Source organism: Lineus longissimus, chromosome 13 (assembly GCF_910592395.1).
Source record: "Lineus longissimus chromosome 13, tnLinLong1.2, whole genome shotgun sequence".
NCBI classification, from domain to species: Eukaryota; Metazoa; Nemertea; class Pilidiophora; order Heteronemertea; family Lineidae; genus Lineus; species Lineus longissimus.
The window spans coordinates 6,956,648-6,980,492 of NC_088320.1; the positions used below are offsets into that span (position 1 = coordinate 6,956,648).

The 23,845-nt window shown below is 40.3% G+C and overlaps 1 protein-coding gene across 3 annotated transcripts in view; it reads left to right on the forward strand.

Annotated features, from left to right (window-relative positions):
- The window catches only part of LOC135498078 (prohormone-3-like), a 52,919-nt gene that overhangs the window by 13,217 nt on the left and 15,857 nt on the right, over window positions 1-23,845 (forward strand). For 2 of the 3 annotated variants that reach the window (XM_064788238.1, XM_064788236.1), the window contains exon 2: window positions 19,450-19,491. The exons of the other annotated variant lie outside the window; for it this stretch is intronic. In XM_064788238.1, the coding sequence (XP_064644308.1) occupies window positions 19,450-19,491 (42 nt within the window). The remainder of the gene's footprint in view (window positions 1-19,449; window positions 19,492-23,845) is intronic. 3 annotated transcript variants of the gene reach the window in all.

The window sequence follows — 23,845 nt, forward strand, 5'->3', positions numbered from 1 at the left end:
AAATTCTATATAAAAATAAAATTAAGTTAGAAAAATATCGATATGGAATTAATGAAGGATTCAAATTGGTTCGTGGTCAATGGTTGATTTTGTCAATTGCAGCAGCGCAATTAAATGGTCAAATTGATTAGCGATTCAACTCAATTATCAGTTTGTTTAGAAGATTCTTCTGAGTATTCGAAGCCCAAATTAATTGAAATATTTGTAACTGAACCACAGCACCGGCATTAGAGACGTTTATAAAGGTGACGTATCTAATCTTGATACATGTGCCTTAATAATCATGATTATCTCCCCCAACAAGCGTCCACGATGCGTCCACACAAACACATTCACTCCAAGTTTCCCACTTACAAGTAACATGTGCGTAAAAAACAACAACAACCTTTTTGGTTCTTTTACCATTACCTGGTTCCAACACAATACCAGCCGTGATTCGTTTCGGCTTCAGCATTGTTTTATTTCAATCTTATTCCTGTTACATCTCTGATAACCTACTCGGGAATATCAATTTATAGGAAACCATCATCCGAGTGAACACAATCCTGAAGAAAAAAAAGCCGAACCAAGGTTTAAGAGCTACATGACGTCCTCCGCATTGCTTTGACAAAAACATGGATTCATTCACAATCTTAGAAAGCATACCTCCAGGTCAGACTGCTATTCAGCTTGTTACGTCCGTAGATGAAACAGCAAGATAGGAGATGATAAGCGAGCCGGGGAACCCGATAGACGAGATATCTATCGACTACACGTCGTTGCTTTGTGTTCTAATTCATAGAGAAAGAAAATAACTGCGTGATCGCCTACTGTGATCGCGTTGTTTACCTAATTGGGCCCCGATTGTTCTGAGACGTGATCGTACGCGTTGACTTCAGGGCATCTTCTTTTCGGATGTAGATAGGCGTTAATTTTGGCGTTTGTGGTATAACATTTTTGTCAATTCATCGAGTCATTCAGCCGGAACTCTTACTTTCACCGGTAAAGATCTTGCCAGATTTCTACCAGAAAAGGTACACATAGCAATACAGATCTACATGTACCTCTGGTGCCTTCCTTCTAGCAAAATAACCCAATGAAGAAAATTTCTTAGCACTAATAAACAATTCCTGAAATTGATGTTGATATGCCACTGATCAAACTAACACTGGCCTTTGTCAAAAAAATATTCCGGGACGATATATCGGTGTCAAGTGATCGCATATTTGCTAACCTGTCCGAAATTAATACACTGCACAGTCATATAGCTATCTTGGCATGGCACATGGGTGTGCAATGAGAAGAGCTGTACACACCTCGTACTATGCACGACAGCCTCGCGATCGGCCAGAATAGCATTCGTGTCGTTTTCGATGTTGTCGCTGCGGAGACATCTTCCTCCTTCGCCGTGGGCACAATTGCTACGCCTTCACCAATACACAAAGTAAAGAAAGACTCCGATAAAAGTCGGAAGGAACTCCCAACGATAGTCCGTTCCTACCCGTGGGATTTCTAATTACTCTGTTGCGCAGTTGGAAAAAAACCCATCAGATTCTCTGTTTTGGATTTTGTCGGCTGGTTTCTGCTGATTTGCTGTTTTGCGATTTTGCTTTGGGCTGTTCTTAGATACGTGTAGAGATAAAGACTTCGGTTTTCTTGATTTGACAAATTACTCGGCAGATTGGGCATGAATGCTGTCATAAATCTTGCTATTTGCGCATGAGAAAAATCACCCAAAAAAACCTCATGAATGATCAGTGGATAAGTGGATAGTGCTGAGTCCGTCTATGGCGACTTGTAAATGTTCACTTAAATGACGCTATAAGTGATGTGGCTTTTGGCCTGATCTGCCATAAAGTTACTAAGTAACAGCTTTATTTTTGCTGTTTTTTTCCTCGACATTGGTGTTTGCAGGACAGAATTTTCTGTCTTACTAGATCCTGGTGCAGGAGACAGTTTCGTAGGAGGTGGACTGCATGGTGTTTGCATTCTGCTGCACGTCTTCCTTCAACATGCGTTGCAATTACCTCCTACCCTTCCCCAACCGAGTAACCGATATGCCTACGAGTTACACATGCTGTATCTGAAACAACCTAATTTAAATCGGTTCTTTGTAGTAGTGTGTATTGCAGGGAAAGATGACGTAGGAAAACAAACTAATTTTCCTAATTACGTGCACTGCATCTAAGAATCTAATCGGAACTTTAGACCGGAGGTATATCTTGCAACCAATACCAATCAAGCAAACTGCACAGGACAAAGTACGCGTCCCCAAGCAGGTTCACAGACCAGGTTACTAGGATACAGACAAACTTGATTAGACATCTATGTCCCGCCGTGACAATGTGTATGACCTGGCAATCGAATGTCGTTACCAAAATGGAATTCTGTCTCGAGGAGAGAAAGGGGCAGACGCATTGTATGCTACGCTAACTGAATACCTGCACTTGTACACTGATGCATTATATATCACAGGGATACAAAACTACGTGTAGTATCTCGACAGCGCTAAGAATGTCCATCTACAAAGATAGCTGTTTGGTGAAGTTGGCCTCAGGGAACCTTTGTTGAAGCGAACAGGTCAATTATGGCCAATCGTGACGTAATTTGCGATAGCTGACCGGAGCCTTCATGTGGCTCTTTGAGTACATAATATGTTTGCGCCTCTCAACGTACTTACTGAGGCAGCAGCTTTTTACAAATACAGATTCAGCTAGTCAGTTGAGAGTTTTTGAACTCTTTGAACACAAATTTTTTTGATACCATGCATGATTACCGAGAAATTTCATCAGCCCAATTTGCAGTATTCAAAAGGCGCAAAAACCCTCACCGGATTCACACAGCCTGCGTTAGATGAATCTCCAACGACATATTCAACTAGTCAGAGCAAAAACGCCTCAAGCAGAAAACATTTGGAGAGCATTTTGTGATCTGTCAATTGAGTTACCATTATCGTGAAATCTCATGGCAAGACGACGTCTCACAGAGAATCAATCCTTTTCTAATCTTGCTACAAATCTTAGGGGAAATTGAGCGCGTCAGCTCGAAGCATTTTTGAGTGATCTATCATAGTATCGAGACAGATTTTCTCTATTTAGTTTCTTTACCAAAATGAAATGTACTGGAAAGCAAAACAATTTGGAGCTGTTGTACAACTTATAACTCAAATACGACTAATAAGACGTCAGACTTTGTCGACATTTTTTTGTCTTTTCATATTTTTGTCAAACTATAAGACGAATATGTAACCACGCTTCCATTTCGATTTTGAAACTGATGTTGCCTTCATGCCTAGCGCATATTTGAAGCCCCATTCTTGTTACCCTACCGGCAAAGATGGCTAAAAGTGAACTTTGCTTGGCGTCTTTAAATGTTGATTCTAAGTTTGAATGACGATTAATTTACATTCGTAACTTTATACTCGAGAGTGCATCTGTATAAAGTTATCGGCAAATGATCGGCAAATCTGACTGGCATCCAACTAATTCCGTGCGATAGGCGTCATGACTCGCCGCGAAGCCCGCCCTGGACACAAGCTGCAGGCCCCTACGCCTCAGTGATCAATCACTCAAGAACGACAGACAAATCTCTCCACGGACAATAAAGTTCGATTTCCTACTCAAAATCGTTGTCATTATGCCATGATTTGACATTTGATATGGAAATCTGACCGATTTGCATTCTCCGTCATTTGATCCTTTCGGGTCTTTTAACCTAGATTCGGCTGCGTGGAAAATGGTGCGAACATTTAAAACGTTTCACTGTCCGACCCGACTATGAGTTGTGAACACACTGCAAGTAAACCTTGCGACCACGATACGCATGCACGATACGGAAGGATCGTGGTGCATTTGTGGTTGATCACCTGACCACATGTACTGGCGTATATAGGATGCAGCACTATTCACTGAACGGGCCCAAGTGCATCCCATGGCCGACTGGTCGTGATCGTCGTATCAGCACCCTTCCTTTTTTTATGGAAATGCTGGTCAGAAATAGATACAGTGACGTTTTTATAGAGAAATCGCCCTTTCTCTGGTTAGATGTGTGTTGCCTGTTTGCTGGCAGCCATAGATTACGCTGGTTACCAATTTGGTAAAATACCATAAAACGATGTGTTTTTATGATGGACATTGATAGTGAGTACCTTATACCAAAGCGTCAGAGTCAGAAAAACAGTCATTTGGATACTTTTGTCAAAAAACACTTTTGAAAGGCAATGCACTGGCAGAAAAACTGACCTCGAAACACATTATCCTTTAATCTATTGCAAACTTCTTCTCATCGCAAAATCGAACCTCCTTTGCCAACAAATCGCTCGACTTAAGATATTGGCTGCGAAAGGAACATTACTGGCTGTGCACTTCCTAACGATCCGGGAGTATCTCGTTAGAAACTTATAGATCTCGTAAAGGAATCCGATAGAAATTGCTCGAAAACCGTCTGAAAGTCTATTGTAAAGCAGTTTTCGGATTGATTGTGAACAAAGTTGGATAGGATATGATTTGATAATTGGAGATTTTAAACAAGTTATGTGGTAAATCTATAGTGCGGTTTTTTCCTTAAATTTTCATGGCGCGGATAAGAAATGTCAAGTAGTCTCAGCCTTGTATTGTTTTGCAAGAAGTATATTGTCCACTTTGGTGATTTGGCTGGCAAGTCAGATACAGTTGCTAGAATAATGGTGTTTTTCTTGGTTTACACCAACGCATATTACACAATTCTGGCTCATTGACAAAGTATAACCTCCAGCTTACACGGGGGCGTCGATTTTGCAGCACGAATGACTTGGATCACAATTTCTGGTCGATATTGGGTAATGAAATAATATCAGGCGTGATCATCGCTCATGTAGTAAAAAGGTGGCAACTGGAGGAAAGAATTGAGCCATTTCTGCACGGGGTGATTGTGCATGACAGCCATGCGAGTGATGCGATTGATTGAATACCGGGAGCACGTGGGGCCAGGGTTTGGGCGGTTGTTACTGCATATGAATACAGAACAAAACAAAGACGTTTTGTAATATATCAGGAATAGGAGAAACCCAAGCGACTGCTCTGGACCGTCAAGAAAACAATACAGAGTGGTCAAGAAAAAACGCAACGGGATACTTCCACTACCAGGGGCTTAAAACCATTGATATCCACGGATGGGGAATCTTTCTTAGTTTTTAAGACAGCTGTATTGTGTCTGGTATCTCGATCCTGGCATGTTCGAATTGAGGAGTTTCGAAAGGTTGTCGCCGTGGCCGGACCGAGCATCAACTATTTTAAGTGATTTCGCACAGGAGCTGATGACACCACCATCTTTGTAGTTGGTAATAGGTCGTTCGTGCGGATCACGAGGAAACCAGCCTCATAATCCTATTCGAAAGAGACAAACGAAGTACTTTTCAGACAGGCAATAAAATAATGACACTATTTTCTCCTCTGTGAATGATACATCACTTCATTGAACACAATCAAACCAGACATCATTATATCTTATTACATACCACTCTCAATTCAAGAACACGTTTTCCCTGTCATGGTTCACGGCACCTCATAGAACAGATAACACCTCTCTCTCCTAAGAACTAAATTATAGATCGAGATCCACCGACATCTTCTCGCTCATCTGAGGCCGTCGGGATCTATGGCCAATTTGACGATAAATACGAAATTGATAGAATTTAGTGCTGGCCTCGGGAGACGCTTCCGATGGATTGTTAGTACTGTGCATTGGTGAAACGAGTCGATGATTGGTAAATCATGGTCTATCCCACAGGGCCCCACCAATTAACATTGAGCTTCAAATGGGTTTTAAGAAATAAGGAAAATTGCGACACACGTCAAAGTCAAATATAATTTTTTTAAGAATCTCAACTAATTATGTTGCATTGCAATAAATTACTTTTGCGTGTTTCAATGCTAGTTTTTTTTGTCATGATGGTAACCAAGAATGCGGTCAGTACAAATGTCCACACATAATTCATAGGCCTACTACAGTGTCAAATTCTTGTTTTCATTTAAAAATCAGTTTTGAAGTTTGGTCGATCGGGGTAACGACTCGGACTTGCCAGACGTGTATACTGTATAGTGTAGTTACATGTGTTTGTAGCTGTGCATAATATGCGTCCACCCTCGGTATAATGAACAACTCGCTATAACGAACATTTGGCTAAGATCTCAATGTGTTCGTGGGAGGGATTAACTGTAAAGTGGCATTGAATCTTGAATGGATCCAATGCTAGGCAGTCTGCAAGAGTAGACTAGAAGCTTCGCCATTCTCATGAGATTCTACAGCTGTCTTAATGAACCTCCCCATACAGTATAGGGGATTCAGTCTGCCTAATCTTGGCTATTGATACATGCCAGTAGGGGATATTCTGGGATTTATAAAACACGGATAAGCCTTGGACTGCGAAAGGAAATTCTATAGCTTGGCTAATGGGGCAGTCTACCAGTTCAGTTTGAATTGACAGAGAATGAGGAAGTGAATTGACCGAGATAAGGAAGTGATCCTACGGAACAATTCCACTTCGTTTCTTCAAATTGAATTCAAGATTTCGTTTTGATTACTTTCTTCACATCAGTTAGATGGAAGCGTGCGCGAAGCTGAAAGCAATCTATTTGCAAATTTGGACTCATTAATTTAAGTGAACCAGTTTCCACTGTCTAAATGTAAATACTTATAAACACGCACCTACTAAAGTGACGGTTAAGAGGCATTTGAATTGTTTCGTGGTGCAGTGGACTTCAATATGACCGCGTGGAAGTCGTGTTTTATGCCTTCTTCTCGGTCATCACAAAGGTCATTGTCGTAAACTTGTCGTAAACTAGTACAGTTTCCAATCATGTACATTCCAGGTCATTTTTTCTACATTTATTTAATGATCATCATGCTTTTTTTCTCAAAGGCTCCAGATGTTAGGTGTTCGTTCTGTTCAAAGACTATCTCCATTTCATGACCAAGGCACTAACCCTTTATATGGGTCGGGTCACTCTCATTGCAAATGGCTTAAGCGTATACAATTACGTGTACATCGCTGCTTTACAGATATGTTTCAAACGACTGGTACGCCGTATCTTTGTGTTCGCCACTCCTGTTGAATGTGTCCGTAGAAAAAGAACCATAACGGTCTGACGGCTTTTCATCACAGACCTGGCCGCATCAGCCAAACGCCTAATGAAATCTACATAAGTGGTTCGAACGAAATAGAACACTCAGAGGACAAGGGTAAGAATTATTACCGTGACGCCGGGAATGCTAAATACGACCATTGTGAGAAGTGGAGCATGTGATATACGAACCATCATGGTCATTTTGCAGCTTGAGCCGTCAACGTTTTGCCAGTGCTCTTGGGCTTCTTTTCGACGACGTATGGTTAGCATCAGTAATTGTTGGAACGGTCAGTAAAAGTGGCTTCGATATGAAGATAGTTACGTGTAAGGCCGGGTATTTTGTAAAGGCGATACACATGGGATATTTAAGAGAGAGAGATTTCAATTGGTGACAGCGATGGCGATCATTTCGGTGTAGAATATTGCTGGAGATAGGGTGGCTTTTCCGTTTGGGGTAATAATACATAAATGCCCTAAGGCACTACTCTGCCCATCAATAGCGTACGAGTTGTAATTCACGACAACCATGCGGAAACGAACTGAAACAGCCTTACGACAGAAAGACTAACGATATCCCAATATAGCCACACCCAATTCTCAAGTACAAACACCATGATTGGATTCGATCCTTATAATGACTCGCATCTACATTGTTCATTTAGGTTGATTCCTAAGATCAAAGGCATTCTTATAGATTTCACTTTCAGCGATGCATTTGATATCATACGTTTCTTTTGTAATGATCACGGTCGTGAGAAAGGCGAACAACTGCTTATTCTTACATGTCGGATGATATCCGCTAGAAACGATTTTGTAAGTGTATTTTTGTTGTGTTTTTTTGGCATTGAAGAAATGCGTTATAGATTGTGTGAGGCAGGCAGTATGCTCAAGAGTAACATGTCGTTTATAACTTCTGAGAAAGAGAGGGTCATTCATGCAGACATGTGCTTTTGGTAGCAGACATTTTATGTTGATGGATTTCGCGAATAGTCGCGATTCGTGAATTCAAAATATCCGCTGTTCAACGCCGCCACCATTGAAGGTGGCCGTGTTTTGTAAGAACGGAATCGTAAATTTGACAAGGATATAGTGAGGTAGTTAACACTGTTTCGACGCTATTATATAGCCGGTTTTGCAGTTCTATTTTACATGGACCTACCACTACATGTAAGATAGGCATGATGTACAGGCGTCGCTCAACCGGCTACTGCGTGGCCATATAAAGAACTTTCGAAATGTAACTTTGCTGTAAAGTCCGGCTTCATGCTTACTCCGAGTCCTCCTAAAAGCTATTCAGTCGAGAGTTATCTGTTGTTGTGACACTGGGTTCACGCTAGACCCCGGACTGCCTATCATAAGTAAATGCCAAACGTGCATCGTTATGTAAACCGAAATCAAATCATAGCTTGTTATAAATGATATGCTATGCTGCGCTGTTAATCTTCAGCCGGGCCGGGACGGGCATAAAGATCAACCATGTCAACCAAATCACCACTCAGAAGCAATAGACTCGGCAGCTCAATTTGTACGAGTGATTCACTAAATTGGTTCGGCTATCAATAGCCAATAGTTCATATGATGCATTGGGGAGTAGGGGGACTGCGGTGACCTCAATAATGTCAAGTGTCGGAATGAAAACTAACGCCCTCGCATCCGCCTCGTATGTTTACTTACTTCGTTTTCTGGTGCTGTCCTTCATTAGCAACCTTATTTGAACTCTTTATGAGAGAAGAGAACATTTATACTGAAACGTTACAGAAAGATATAGAACACTTTTATTTTTTATTTTTACCTCAACGATTTGGTAACGTGACGCAGGGTACATGTACCTCCTTCGCCTCGAATAGATTCAGCGGCGATGTCAGATAAAAGGCCGCTGAACTGTTTGACTTTGCGTGTCGTATTCAGAGTACAAATACCAAGGTGAAAGTATTTTGCGGCATACATGAGGCTATGCATTAACGTTTGATGTTCTCGTGCTAAAAGGAACTTACGAAAACTTAAAAAATAAGCCCTTTTAGCGTAATATTTCAATTCCGAAATTGCTCGCAATGAACTTTATCTCGATTGTAAATAAACGAGGCGGCACCGTGACGTGTCGGTTCTGAGAAGGTCTGAGTTGTCAACTTTGCCTTATTGCCGACCCGGTTGCCGCATCTCTTATCCATTGATGCGCCCTTCGCTAGAACAATTTAAAAGGGACAACGTTGTACCATGATGCGCCATATTTGTTGTCAATGTTATGCCGACAGTTTCGTAAGGGCACTTCTTCAATTTTAAGGGGATGGGTACTAATACGTCCCGGTTTCTATAAGTCCCAAATGTATGTGTTTCGAAGGTCTATGCGACCCCAAAATAACCAGGTGAAGTTTGATTCTGGGTGTCCCCAAATCAAAGTGGCTCTCCCAGTCCTTACGTCCCAGATTCTATGTGACCCAGTTGAAATGGAATATATATATGCTGATGCATAGTCTTCTTGTATAGCACGTGCTGACCCCGACCTAGTCACGTTGGAACCTTACCTTTACCCTCATTTACCCTCAACCTAACCTTATATCACGTTTTTTGCCTCTTATTCCTCGAAGTTAACTTAGTTTACCAGCGGCAGCCTCTTGACAGAGTGTTTACGAGCGGTCACATTAGTTCAAGTACAAACTATGCTGTTCTCGCTTAATTCACTGAGTTCAGGTCAATCTTTGTGTATCCGGTGATATATCATGTCCATGCCTAAATATTTCCGCCCCGCCCCCACAAAAAGCCATAATAAGCGAAAACAGTATCCTTGATCATCAATTTGTACAAACATAAAGATTTGCACATGCCACAAATAACCTTTTAGCCAACACGTGCTAATGCAATTCCTGTTTGCCACCCGGCTTTAAAATATTAGAGCAAATAGATTATGTGTGCAGATAATTGTAGTGTATTTTCCAAGTAAGGATGGATTTGTATGCACTCAGTGTGTACCAGACTGGTAGGGTGACACAACATTGTATGCATGCAGCTACGATTCATCTTCCTCTTCTTCCCAGCGTTCGTTCTGCTTTTGGAGGTGTTATCTACAGGGAGCAGGTAGTAGTCCTCCTCCAAGACGGCATGAGTATGTATGTGCCACAACGGTTAGGCATCAGATTCTTTCAAACAAAATACTCTGATTACATGAATTGATCATCATCCCCATCGATATCACACAGGTCTTCGCCCTGTTCTATCGTTCCAGACAGAGTCTCCCTAACTAAAACCATTACATTGATACAGAACATATCAATCAAGGCGGAAAGAAAGATCCGATACGAGGCAATCGGACACCGATACGAAATCTCGGATAAAAGTGTTCCCTATTTCTTCAAAGCACTTGTAGCATACGCCGGTGCGGCTTTAGCGTAATCAGGCAACACGTCTTCCTCAGCTTCGGGCCAGAGTCACGTAAACTGGCTATCGGTCCATTAGACAGCTCCACCGATCTATACACTCAAGTGACATTGATTGTGCCATGTTCTGAGATATCAACGACTATCAAACTGCTTTTGAATCATTAGCTCATCTTTGTGTAAGACTCTATCTCGCGCTTTCTTTTCATTTAACTTTTGCGTCATTCTATTTGATTATCTTATCGCATCGAATGGAAATGCATATTATTACGGTTTCATCATTTCTAAAGACTTTAGTTTCGTTCTATCTTATTCCTGGCAGTTCGGTAAAATTCACGACATAGGAATACATATTACACGAGATTACAACTAATATCAGAAGATTTTTTCATCATTATTTTGATGCAATCATTACAGAAATATCGTGCCTTTCGGTAGGATAAAGACGTCGGTTATAATAGCTTTCATTGATAGTTTCTTAGAGACCAATTTTTACGATATTTTGTCCCTACCTCGTAGTTAACAGAATTCAGGCCTAGGCCAATACACAGTCTACTATCTTTAATCAAAGCCCGCTTGCACCTCGTTCTATTATCCTGCCTTATCAAGGGGTTGTCAAATCTTGAGAGCATCGACCCCCACGAAACAGTATTCAGGTGGGTCAAAACCAGAAAGGGCAAATGAACGTAAGAAAATGCGTGGCTATCATGCGCAGACGGGAGACACACCCGAACATATCAATAACTCTCGATCCAACAAGTGGTCAATCACGCCCGACACCCAAGGGTCCTTGGGTAAATCACCTTCGTAAGTAGGCCGTGATTGCACCATTATGACCGTTAGTATCACAATTAGATATATATAATAGCCAATGTAGCAATCACAATACTGATGGGACAACCGCCTGGTAACTGATTGCAGGGACTTTGTAGCCGGGTCTGTGTCAAACAAGTGTGTCGTCGGTGAGTACGCTCTAAGATATCGTGGACTAATAAACCAGTTGGATGTAGCTAGCTCTCATGAAGCTCACTGACAAAAAAGGCAAACCGACCGTTTTCAAACATTGGAAATAATTATTTTGACAAACGTATCCAGCAAATCTGTAGTAGCCGTAACCGGTATTTTAATTCAAATCACCACCGTGGTTGGCGTTCTTTCGTAATGTCCACACAATTTTTGTCGAAAACCAAATCAAGGCAAGCGTGCATACAGTGGCAATCCATGAATCTATACTTTCGTTCGTGAGCGGCACATTTTATTTGTTGACATGTCGCAAATCGAGAATGTGAATAAATCATGAGATATTTGTGCTTGTAAACCTCACAGCGAGTTGGTAGAAATTGATTCAGACGAAAAGGGAAGCGACTCCATTCATAAATCAAAATGTCGCCGGCGATATGACGTCACGATAATGCTCTTGCGTCAATGTTTCAATGAAAAACAACTAATTAAAAAGTTGGCAACTTGTACATTCTTTATCTTAATGCATACTGATTATTGATTTGATTTTTTAGGCTAGTTGATAGAACATTCACTTCGAGCTATATTTTACACTAACATACAATTTTCACAAGATATCTTAAGATTCCTTTCACCGATATCTATCAAACAAATCCCTAGCAATTTTCAAAGTATTTTTTCATGTGCTCTTTGTACCTATTTGCCCTCGTTGCGATAGCGTCCCTAGTTACATAGAGTTGCAGTGGTGTTCCCTCCCACACACGATTAGCGAAAGAAGATTATGACTACTTAATAGCGGAAGGCCATGCCACCAGGGTAAATATATATATATGGCGCCAACAACTACTTAAGCGAAGTTATCTATGCATTGAATCCTAATAGATTAGCTATTTGTGCCATCAGCAATTGTCATGATTGTTTTGCTAGGAATAGTATTCCGTGATTGATTCATTGATGCTGGTTGAAACAGAAAACAAATCAGAGTAAATATGTCTGATGCATAGCTTTCTTCAAAAACAAGCAGCCATTGCCTTACCGAAATGGAGGTATTGGTTGTCTCATAAGTCATCGCGAGGGTAGAGCTAAAGTGTAAGCCCAAAGCAAGGCGGCAGCTGAGGTTCAATTGGGGTCAAATAACAGCTGTACCTGATATGCCTTGGCGGTGTTGGGCGCAACAACAACAGCAAGGTATCAATTGCTATGAAAACTCATCTAAAGTGATAGATTTTAGGCATAATCCACCGGGGATCTGATTGCGAAACATTTTATACCAACCCAAGGGTCATGGTTATGTGAGGTTATGGTTGCCTGAAACATCTCTGTGGTTAAATCGAGGTAATCCATCATTAAAAATAGGAAATATAAGGGTGTCTTCGATATGTTTTCAGTATGGTTCTGTGTCAACGAACCACATAACTGCACCTTACTTTACAACATTCATCACTATTTTCGTCACTCCTGCAAACAATGTTAGCAATAATCAGACACATCATGTAGATAGCAAGTTCGCATTAGCTACTTATGTACACATCAGTCAAAGCTAAAAGCTTTATCTGTCTCTGGCCGGGTGCTTTTTGGCTGATATTGACATGTTTTTACCAACGTTTCCGACAAGTGTAGCCTAAATCTTCCGGATAACGACTATAAAAACGACATGCAATATGGATAGCTAATATGACGTTCAAAGCAACAAAGAAATTAACGTTCCTGTATCAAAAACGTACAATGATGAAATGAAATCAACAAGTCAGAAAACTGTATATACTATATTACTGTTAAATGGTAAGACTTCCCCGCCTAATAATTTTTCCGATTCGCATAAAAATGTCACGATATCACTTTAGCGGATTACAAAATCCATTGTTTTAGTTATTTACGAAATCTGCAAAAATTGAAATCCTGCGAACTTTTGGCGGTTAACAGTTTGAGTATTCGATATTACTCCATCCTAGTTTATATCACGCATGAAACAATTGAAAATATTTCCACCACTTATCAGTATTTTTTTGGCAATCGTTGCCATGCTGGATTATTGACCGATGCGAAAAGTTTTTGACAATTATTGTTGATATCTTTAACCCGCTAATTGCATCTCAATATAAAGTTTTAGCCGAAAATTTCCTCCCTCTCATGCAGTGGTAATAACGCCAACTCGGTAAAATGCTTTCAGTTTCTTGATAAATAGCAATCCCTGTAGATTAATTACCGTCTGGCTACTTGAAAGGCAATTAGCAATCTAATATAGCTATGGTGATTTGTGACAACAGGTCTGCCAATCACATCAAGTGAATTAGGCGGCCATTTCAGACCAATTAGTGGGTCCGTCAAATCATCGGGACTGACTTTGGGCAACTCTCAGTTGTTTGTATCATAGTTATATGACTAAACAGCAATTTACAAAATGTAATTTTTTACATCGAAAGGCGGGCTTATATACAATCATAAACGTATTCACCATCTGTTGCATTCACAGAAATCCTAATCAAATACTTGTGTTTGAACTCTGCAATGTGATACCGACCCGTTAGCTTGTGAACTGGGATTCCAGAACTTGCAACGTTCAGTGAGAGGAAGCTGACACGCTAGTCGTGCGAAATCCTTTTCAATTCACTAGGCCGTCTCTCGTCTACCTATTTGCCTTTTTTTCATTTGCCTCAATAACACATTATGCTACACAATTTCACGCCACACAAAGTCAACAGATTTTGCCGCCATTTCAGAATCGACAAACAGATCTACTCAACTGTACGCTGTGGCCAATACATCTTATTGTCACATCATTGTCCTTGGGGTCATATTAGCAGTGATGGATACTGGTACCAAGACGATTCATTACTTGTGGAGGGATACTGTTTAGAACGAGAACTATTTTGTTTAGACGAATTCTAACTTCATATCGTGGTGGGTTCGTCTCTAGGAAGGATCGCCGAGTGTTCGTCTACGTCTCCTTAAGCAAGACACGTAACCCTAAATTAAACTTGCTCCTTCGAATGAAGCTCAAAACCAAGATAGATTCCTTGTACTTGTTGCCTGTGTCAGATCAAGCAAAAGACCCCCACCAAGTGAGAAACGTTGAGAAGCTGAAGATAAAGAAGGTAGAAGACTTTAAACCGCAACCTTCACATTGACCTTGAGCAAGATACTTCACCCTAAATTAAAATTACCTCCTCCTTCGAATGAGACACGCAACTAGGATAGATTCCTCGTACCGTTGGGCATTTGTCAGTTCAAGCGACATACCCCAACGAAATGATGAGTAGCTGATCAGATAGAAGACTTAAAACCACAACCTTAACCTATATAAATTCATGACTCTTATCTTAACCTTACCAACCAGATGGTATCATTTGAAGTGGGATCAAAATTTAAACCTTATGGTGGTCAAATTTGCTCCCGACTCTAAGTATTAGTACCATCCATCATACATGACGTCCGCGGCACCAGCTGTGTTTCTAGCCGCACCATCTCAAGTCATCAGTAAAGATAATTGCAATACATATAAATGAGCGATGGAACAATGATTGATAATACATGCAATGTCTTCCAATATTTGCCGGGGGTTCATATATCCATTACAAGTTGACAGACAGAACGATGGTCTGCTATAGCCAACCAAAACGAAACTGTCAAAATTGGACATATTATTCTGACTTACTTTGAAAAGATAATTAAAGAAAGGGGTTTACCAATCCCCAAGATTTCTAGGCCGATTCATTTCATTCTGTATTTTACTGAGAAAAGTTATTTCAATTTGACCAGTCATATTGTCTGTGACACCAAATGTGTGACTCGCTCTACCAAAACTAGGCGCTTGTCGCATCTGAACTCGACAGGTTGATACGGACTTGTTGTTCATTTCCCTATTGTAGACCTTTTGTGAAATCTATTACAAACTGATTTGGTCACATTTCACAAAAGGTCTACAAAAGAGAAATGAACAACACGTCCGTATCAACCTGTCAAGTTCAGATGCGACAAGCGCCTAGTTTTGGTAGAGCGGGTCACATGTTCTTCATCCTATGTGCTTATTTAGACAATTGTCGAGTTTGTCGAATCATATCAAAGGGATTTAGGGAAAAAACAACTTCACATCACAGGCCTACACATCCATGCTGAGTTATGTCAAAAGAGTACAAGGGTGGGCACATGTATGGAGAAGGATTATATTGAATTTACCTGATGTTTATTATTATTAAAACGATTCGAAAATTCAAATATAGCAGAGACGAAACTGTTTCAAGATACTTGTATAATTACATCGCTAAATTGGCTATTGGATAACAGATGGAACCATCGCTGCTACAGGTACGCGCGACAAAAAGTTCTCGCGTCTGTGGGTAAAACTGGTAATTGCTGGGTTCGATAGTGATCACCGCTTCTTGTCGCAGGCACCTGTGATGACTATACCACCAACGAGCGATTTTTTGTTTCATGTGAGCTTGATAGCCGGTTGCAGCGACAAAAATTGCTCGTGTGCGGGCGCTTTAACGTGTTAGCCTCAAAGACTTACGCCAACCGCCACAGAAATAATGGTAACATCAGCCGTACTCGGGCGGCACTGTCCAAACAAACCGGTGTTCGGTTAACTTCCATGAGACCTCAAGGAACTGATAGACAATTATAGAACTGTAAAACCCATATGAACAATCATCAGTCTCTATCAATACTGTGCCCAGGGCAGTGCCCGCAAACTACCCCTGGGAGAGTCGCGTTATCTATGATTAATGTACCGATACCATTGGCCATTACGTTCAATAATGGAGGAGGTAGATGTTTCGCTTATTGAGGTCTACCTGTGCGGGCACGCTGAATCATGTGCAGAAACTGAGTTATTTTCGGGAACAGGGTAAACATGATCGTGGCTCATTACACGCTCTGACATGTGGATTTCCTCACATTTATTTTTAACTCCACGTGGGTCTCATAAGCCGTTGATATGCAACGCATGTATCAAACATTCGAACGGGTGGCGTCAAAGATACTGAAAAGTAACTATTCTTAGCAACACAGATAATTCTCCTTGTTACATACACAGTGAACTTTGGAATGTGTCATATACGACGCTTTGGCATTTTCATTTATAACAAATAAATCCATAAGGCCTGTCAAAATCTATTTTACAACACTGTCATGCAAGAGGCACACTTTTGTTATCATTTACATGTGCTATGATTCTGACTTAATTAGAAGACTGCAAGTAAATTGCAAAAAGCCATGACAGGCGACACTTTTAGCAGTTTTAAGTGATTGTTAATATCACCACGCACATTTTAGCACTATGGATAAGTGTGAAAATGCATTCTCATGTAGATAAAAGATCAGAAGCAAAGACAGACATTTCGAAACCTTTAAAAGTTACTTTGAGGTGTTTTGTTATGAATGAACATGATGTGATTTACACGACACCTAAGTCTACACACCTACCCTATACTGTGTTTACCAGGCTGTATGTGTTCGGTTAATTTAACGCGTTATGTTTTCATCACACAATATGCATCCGCCCACAGAACACCAAGTTGCACAGCACGGATCAAATTCAACCCAACTTGGCGAATACACGTACATATCGATGTACACTATTGCATTGAAAAAGATGCACTGCGTATTCATGGTGCTTTTAGATGAAAACATTAGACAGCTTTATCAGACTTGTGGCCAATGAGCTGTGATGGTGTTCATTGTCTACTGGTAATTATCAGGTTCAGCCCTTACCAAGAAGTGATGAGCCATTGGGAGCACCACGGGTCAACCTTTTGCCTTGATTAGCAGTGATTGTTTCGTCAGTGTGGTGTTTATGGCAAGAAGGCCGTTGCACGTTTATCGTAAGCATTGCGAACAGATCAAATTTATTTTAAGTTTGTGGCGTATAAAACCTGTAGAACTTGTAGAACTTGTATGAAAAACAAATTCTAATAACGAAAATAAAATATGTCAAACAGCTTTCGATAATGTCGATAACCCCGAAAAACGCCGCAACTGTAAACAAGATCCGAAGCAACAAACCAACATAGTGAGTTCAAATCCAAATCCCGATACAATCACGTACCACAAATTTCATTATCAGCACTGCTCCTTGCTGCTAAAGTGCATTGAGTGTGCAGTTTATGCACACTCATAGTTTCTATCTTGTATTCAATCTTCCCGTTACATGAAGTAGAAAATCCAGTAATAGGAAATGCGTTGCCTTTTCACAACTGTTTTTTATCTAATTCTTACGATATCGTATCGAATTGAATTATACATTATTTTGCAAATTGCCGAGTCTCATAGGGGATACAGTACATTAGTCTGAGCATTTTCGGTAGTAGGTACAGAATATTGCTTAAAAGAGAACGTAGTTTTTGCGTCCTATCTGCTTCAGTCATCTCCGTATCAAAATCGTACAATAGACAACCTGCGAAAATTGGATTGGGAGAGATGCTGCGTATCACCCAACAAATTCGTAGATTCTTTTAAGAAATAAAGTTGCTTTGAAAGCACTGTAAGTTTTCTTTCTTCTCAACTTTTCAAGTTGTGTCGATGTTTTTTATATACTGAAACATATGTGCGAATCTAAGACTCGGTCAACAATATCAATTTCACTATCAATCTTCCCGTCGGCCAATTAATGTGAATCCACCTCTTTCAACAGTATCACTTTTACGTCAGACAAAACCTCAATCCAATCATCAAGAACGACGAACTTTTTACAGTACTGACTCTGCTAAAAATACACCATTGACTTTTTCGATAGATCGATTCGGCTGCTTATCAACCGTAGGTTTATTGATATACGTATTAATTGCAGTGTTGTATATCAAAGTAACTTCTGTACACACAGTACTCAAAGGAGACAGTGTCACGCAATACTCCCGAAAATCAAGATGCACCGCGGTGAATGGGATACCAGACTCTATTCTCTTATCATGGTGGGTAAGGTATTGGTTAACCTTTGCAACACAATAGAAACAAGGCACTCCCATTACAGTGTTGGAGGGGTAGAATCGGATAGAAATGATAAATGCGGGCCTTACGCCCCTAAGTATGAACTAATCTTGTGTATGTTTCTTTTGTGTCGTCATTTCCTCTCCGGGTAAGCACGTATTTTTCTTGGGCAAGCCGATACCTTTAGCCACAGCCGTGGTTATTAGCTAGTGAATAACCGAGAGAGTGCTTTGAAGCCATATCGCCGTCATCAACTTACTGGTATCTGTACACGTCTTGCTATACATGCTTCCCGAAATTGGTGGCTTGCGTTGGAACTAACTTTTTCCCCCTTGTCCGTCATTAAAGGCATTCAAGTGTGTTGGTCAACCATGACTATCTCCTTTGTCCCTCCACCATAAGGCCTAGTTTCCCCTTATGACATCACTATTTCGGACACTCAGCGCCCCATTTCTGGAAAGGTGTATAGCCTTCTGCATATATTGTATGCTGCTAAAAAGCTCGAAAACTAAGTTTAACTCGGATGGTACAACAGAAAATTGATATTTTTGCCAAAGTAATATTTTTGAATAGATATCTTCATCTTGATTACACTTTTAAAGGGATCATGGTGTAAGTGCGATGCTCTAAAATATTTTCTAGAAAAAAGGAAAGGGAGCGAAAAAAGTAAAAAAGAAACAATAAGTTACACCTTAATTAGAAATGCCTCTCCGTACACTTTAGACTGATGAATAGTTGATTAATTACCTAATTATGTGACAATGTTTCGGAAGAGCCGATAGTGAACTAAACCAATTATCAGAACAAAAGTTCTCAATTTTATTTAATTCCACGCGGAAAAGGATCTTCCTGTGCTATCAGGCGATTTGCTTGCAAAATGCCGCGCAAAACATCTCGTTAATTTTTTTGCTTTTTCTAGTGTCCTATATGGTGTATGGCGATAAACCCAAGTTCCACCCAAGGGTGTATTTCTTCTCTGGTTACATAGCCTGTATTAAGCAATCCGCAAAGACTGTCGTGCTTTGAATTGGACACTGACACTTTCCGAAACTTTTGGTTAGAATTGAGAAAGGGGTTATTGGCCATGAAATTATTTATATTCATTTTTACAGGGTTTGTACAGGCACGGTGGTTGGAGAACCGCACCAGCTAAGGTAGGTAGGCCTAGAAGTGTTATGTGGCGATCATCTTGGTCACAGTATCATGGGTGTCCAGTTGCACGGTGTTGTCTTGCACTAGTTGTGTGGTACAGTAAGTCCAGTGGTAGGAACGTGTCATTGCAGCCGCGTTTGTCAACAAACCGACGCTATGTAGACTGTTACACTTCAAGTCATCAAAAACATCACCAGCAAAGATACGAGTAATAAGTGGACGATTTTATTCTATATTCAGTGATAATGCCCTCAAATTATTTGAAGACATTTCTTGTATCAAACTGGTGTTTCCGAGTGGATGATTATTGTGCCGAGTTTTACATCCATCCTCATAATATCTAACGACATTAGGATCATGAAACCTCACTTCCTTCACCTGCTTACGAAAACATGACATATTACATGCCATCGTGATGCAGTGAGCCGCTTCACCCTATGCTTCATCCAATTAATTTGACCTCATTTGCAATGCAGGTGTAGCCGTCCCAATCACGACAAGACTAATTCACAGCTTTTTAGTAGCATCGTTATTTGCAGGCATGGATGCACGATATTTATCAAGGAAATAGCGGGGCATCGGGCATGTCGGGTGAGAGTAACGAGCAAAAAGACAGCGTAACCCGTTACATATTACGGGTTCTTGCCGATGTATAATGTGCACGATCTAGTGCTTCGCATGATTCAAGCAGAAGTTGGGCGTTTTTCGAAAGTGATCATCACCTAAATTTGGCCAACTCCAAGCTTTTAAATGCTGCTTTTGAAAAGTGAAACCTGTTTTTACAGCAGTAATGAATGCACTGAAAAGAAATCTAACCTCTTTATCGTTGGGAGCTCGAGATGGTGCAATGCTCTTGTGAGAACTACGATAAGAGATTTGTAGGTTTTTGGCGAAATCTATATCGTTCCGTGATGATGAATACATCAGCTATCAATCATTTTGACTGCAGAACAGTGTGGTTTCACTCGCTGTCGATTGTCCTTTTCTTTTGCGTTTTCCCCCTTTTTGGTTGATAGTGGATTATTGTTATGTTTAATACCTCCTTTAGAAATGTTATATTGTTTAGAGTTAGATTCGTGCGCGTGGTGACTTATTCATACTATCGTGTCACGACCACATCACGTTCTCTGCTTTGGTGCAAATGCCTCGTTGAACTATGATCTGTACGCATAAGGTGTTATCTCATTGTTGGTTAGTTCTTATAATCCGGGATGAACCATCAACTACTAGTATACCCCTAATCGACAGAAGTCAAGAAATTGAAAGTATGTTACATGTACAAGAACCGACAGCAATGCCACAGATCTGCGCAACTTCCCTTCGGTGAACTGGTTGTCTACTCTGACATCCTTTAGCTAGTCTCTAAAAATAGTTCGTGTCAAGTTTGAAACTGTTATCGGCACGGCATGTGGCGCAGATCTCAACGATAATTTTGTTAGTTAATTTCAATTGCGTGGAACGATTCCGCAATCTTGAAAGAAATTGATGCAGCTATTCGTATTCGTAATTTACCATCAGTCGATTCCATCGAAAAATGAGTTCCTGGCCAAAGTGCGCATCAACCGAACAATTTGCAATGCCATCGGTTTGAGAAAATTACCATATTGACAGGAAGATCGTAATCAAATCATGCGCAACAAAACTATTGACTGAACAGACACTGTTGCCTTGAGATCAGTCAACTCGGATACGGAGCCGAATAATGTTTTGAACACGTTTTAATAGCAAAAGCTTGTCAAGATTTGGATACATCCCTTTTTCAATGTGACAAACAGAAAAGCATGCTACAATTTGACTGGTGCGTGGTCACCAGGACGGTATTGAAATGTCCAAGGAGCATTGATAGTGGTAAAAGTGTGAATGTTGTTGAATCACTTTTTCATCGGAGCGATTTTTAGTGAGGACGCTGGTGCCGTAATCCCGCGCAGAAAATGACACTCTGCTTGAATCTTGTTATGGTACGGTATAAAGGCCCGCATTGACCCCGGAATCATTTTTTTATATTAATTTTAACTTAAATCTTTTACAATTTTAATTTTTTAATCAGTTATAATTTTAATCTATAGTTACGACTAGTCCTAAGAATAGGAACAGAAGATAATCCTTCATCTTCCGTTGTTGATTGCTACAACATACGATCTTTTTTTCCTACATAATAACGCTTTTCACCTAAACATTACTCTTTGATGCAATATAATCACATGCCTCCTGAAGACACTGTCAGCATCTTACATCTTGAGAAAAAGGAAGTAAAATATGGCTTTCAAACAATGTCAGTTCATTGTAATCAAAGCCTCGTCAGTAGATATTCAACCCTTTTATTATTTTTTTCGGTCCCTTTTAATAGCGGATGGCTGATTTTCGAAAAAAATCATGTATCATTAGACTTTTAATAGGGTGAGGCAGCCGCTCTAGATAGACAGGCTGTTATATTCCTACAGGTATCCTGAGACAATGTTTCCGCTGTTCTCATCCCAGTCTATTTTTACCTAGGAGTATATTTGGAAGCTAATTAAAGATATCCAAATGAGGTGAATGCTCCCGGAGTCCATAACGGAAGAAATACAAACATTTTTGTTGGCTCTGATCGGCATACATTTGATGACACCATGTGTAGGTATATGTACATGCATTTACGTAATATAATATCAAATTCAATCACTACAAAAATACCACCAACCTTTGCAGGTCCAATCAAAAGATCAGGTACCGCACAAGCGACTCATTAGCAAACACGTCAGGTTTTAGGCTGATTCACTTAGTGCGAACTATCCGAGTCATTAACGCTATTTTAGATGGTAATGGTTATGCTGATACTTTCCTTGAGAAGCCCACTTAGTTATTGTCATCCCATAAGAGAACACTGTTGGTTTTTTTGTACTTTATTTCAAGGGTGGAAGTAAAAGTAATCTGTCTTGCTGCATAATTTATCAATGCATGCTTTAGTCACCTCAGTTCAAATCAAGCTAGGCAGCAGTTGGTCCCAGTGTAACACATGTTGTTGTCTTCTGTGTATTGGTGTCCCTGCAGCACGGTTGACAACAAAATAAGTCACGAAATGATTAGTACTACACATAGAACCGAGAACCATCTTTACTGGCGTTCCCAATACAAATATCCTATGATTAGACGCTACAAAGAATTCATCCATCTTTTGGAAGATACAGCAACGACTAATTTCTATCACAAACGTGACGTGAAACATTCCTGATGTTTTCCTTGATGTTGTTGACCGTGGTTAGCGCATTCTCCTCCGAGTCGAAATCTCACTAATCGCATGTGGTAAAGCAGTTTCGTAGTTTCGAAGTCAACTAAATCTCTCATAAAGTTTCCTTAAGTGTCAACGATCAAATATCGTTAACCTCATTTCGTTTAAAATTGTGACATTCTTTACCTTTTTTGTGCTTCAAAAAGCTATTGCCCCAACTGCAGTTTCACAATCGATTCATAATTGGGTGCAATTCCAAACACTGCTGTAAGATAATTGTCTGTTATTGGGTATTTCCCTCTGAAGCATCGAATTCGAGGAGATTTATTATGCAAAATACACAACGTATTTTTTTTACTTTAAGAATTGTTCGCTGGTTGATCAACCGCTGAAGCACACAAGGCTATCAAGAGCAAAACGAGTACGATTCACTGGAAACTTACATGTAATTATATCGACAGAAGACCAACACGAGTTTCTTGGTGTAATCATGAAGCTCGGTTGGCTAATGGGGGTAATTTCCGTGCTTTTCACAAGAGTAACAATAGGGGACAGACACAATAAAACGGGAAAAACCGTCCATAACCAACACAATATATCGATATTCCAAAAACATGGTGGGTAAAGGTATTGGTTTACCTTTGCAACACAATAGAAACAAGGGCCTCCCATTACAGTGTTGGAGTGGTAGAATCGGACAAAAATCATAAATACTGAAGAAAGGATAAAAATGGAAAAGAATTTAATTGGCCAACTGGGAGGATGCAATTGCATCGATCGTGCTGGCTCCCCTGGTCCCCGTGTACGATAATATTCGCATGGTGTATAATCAGTGTCCTGGTGCCACTTTATAAGCAGCCTCAACGGGACACTACGAGCCCTGAACAGTATTAATTGGTTCCAATTAACTTAAACATGCAGACCTAGTGGGCTGTAAAACAAAATATAGTGCTAATTGCGTCCCTGAGAGTTTAACTGCATTCTTTAATTTGGAATACGCCTGTGAAATTCCTAAACGTTCCATTGGGTAGTTCCAATTGTTATAAATAACACTGCTAATCACATCGGGCAGTACGAAAGGTTGTAAATAAGCAAGAAAAGACATCGTATCCCCAAAAGGCTATGCAATTTGTGGAAAGCATTTCTAA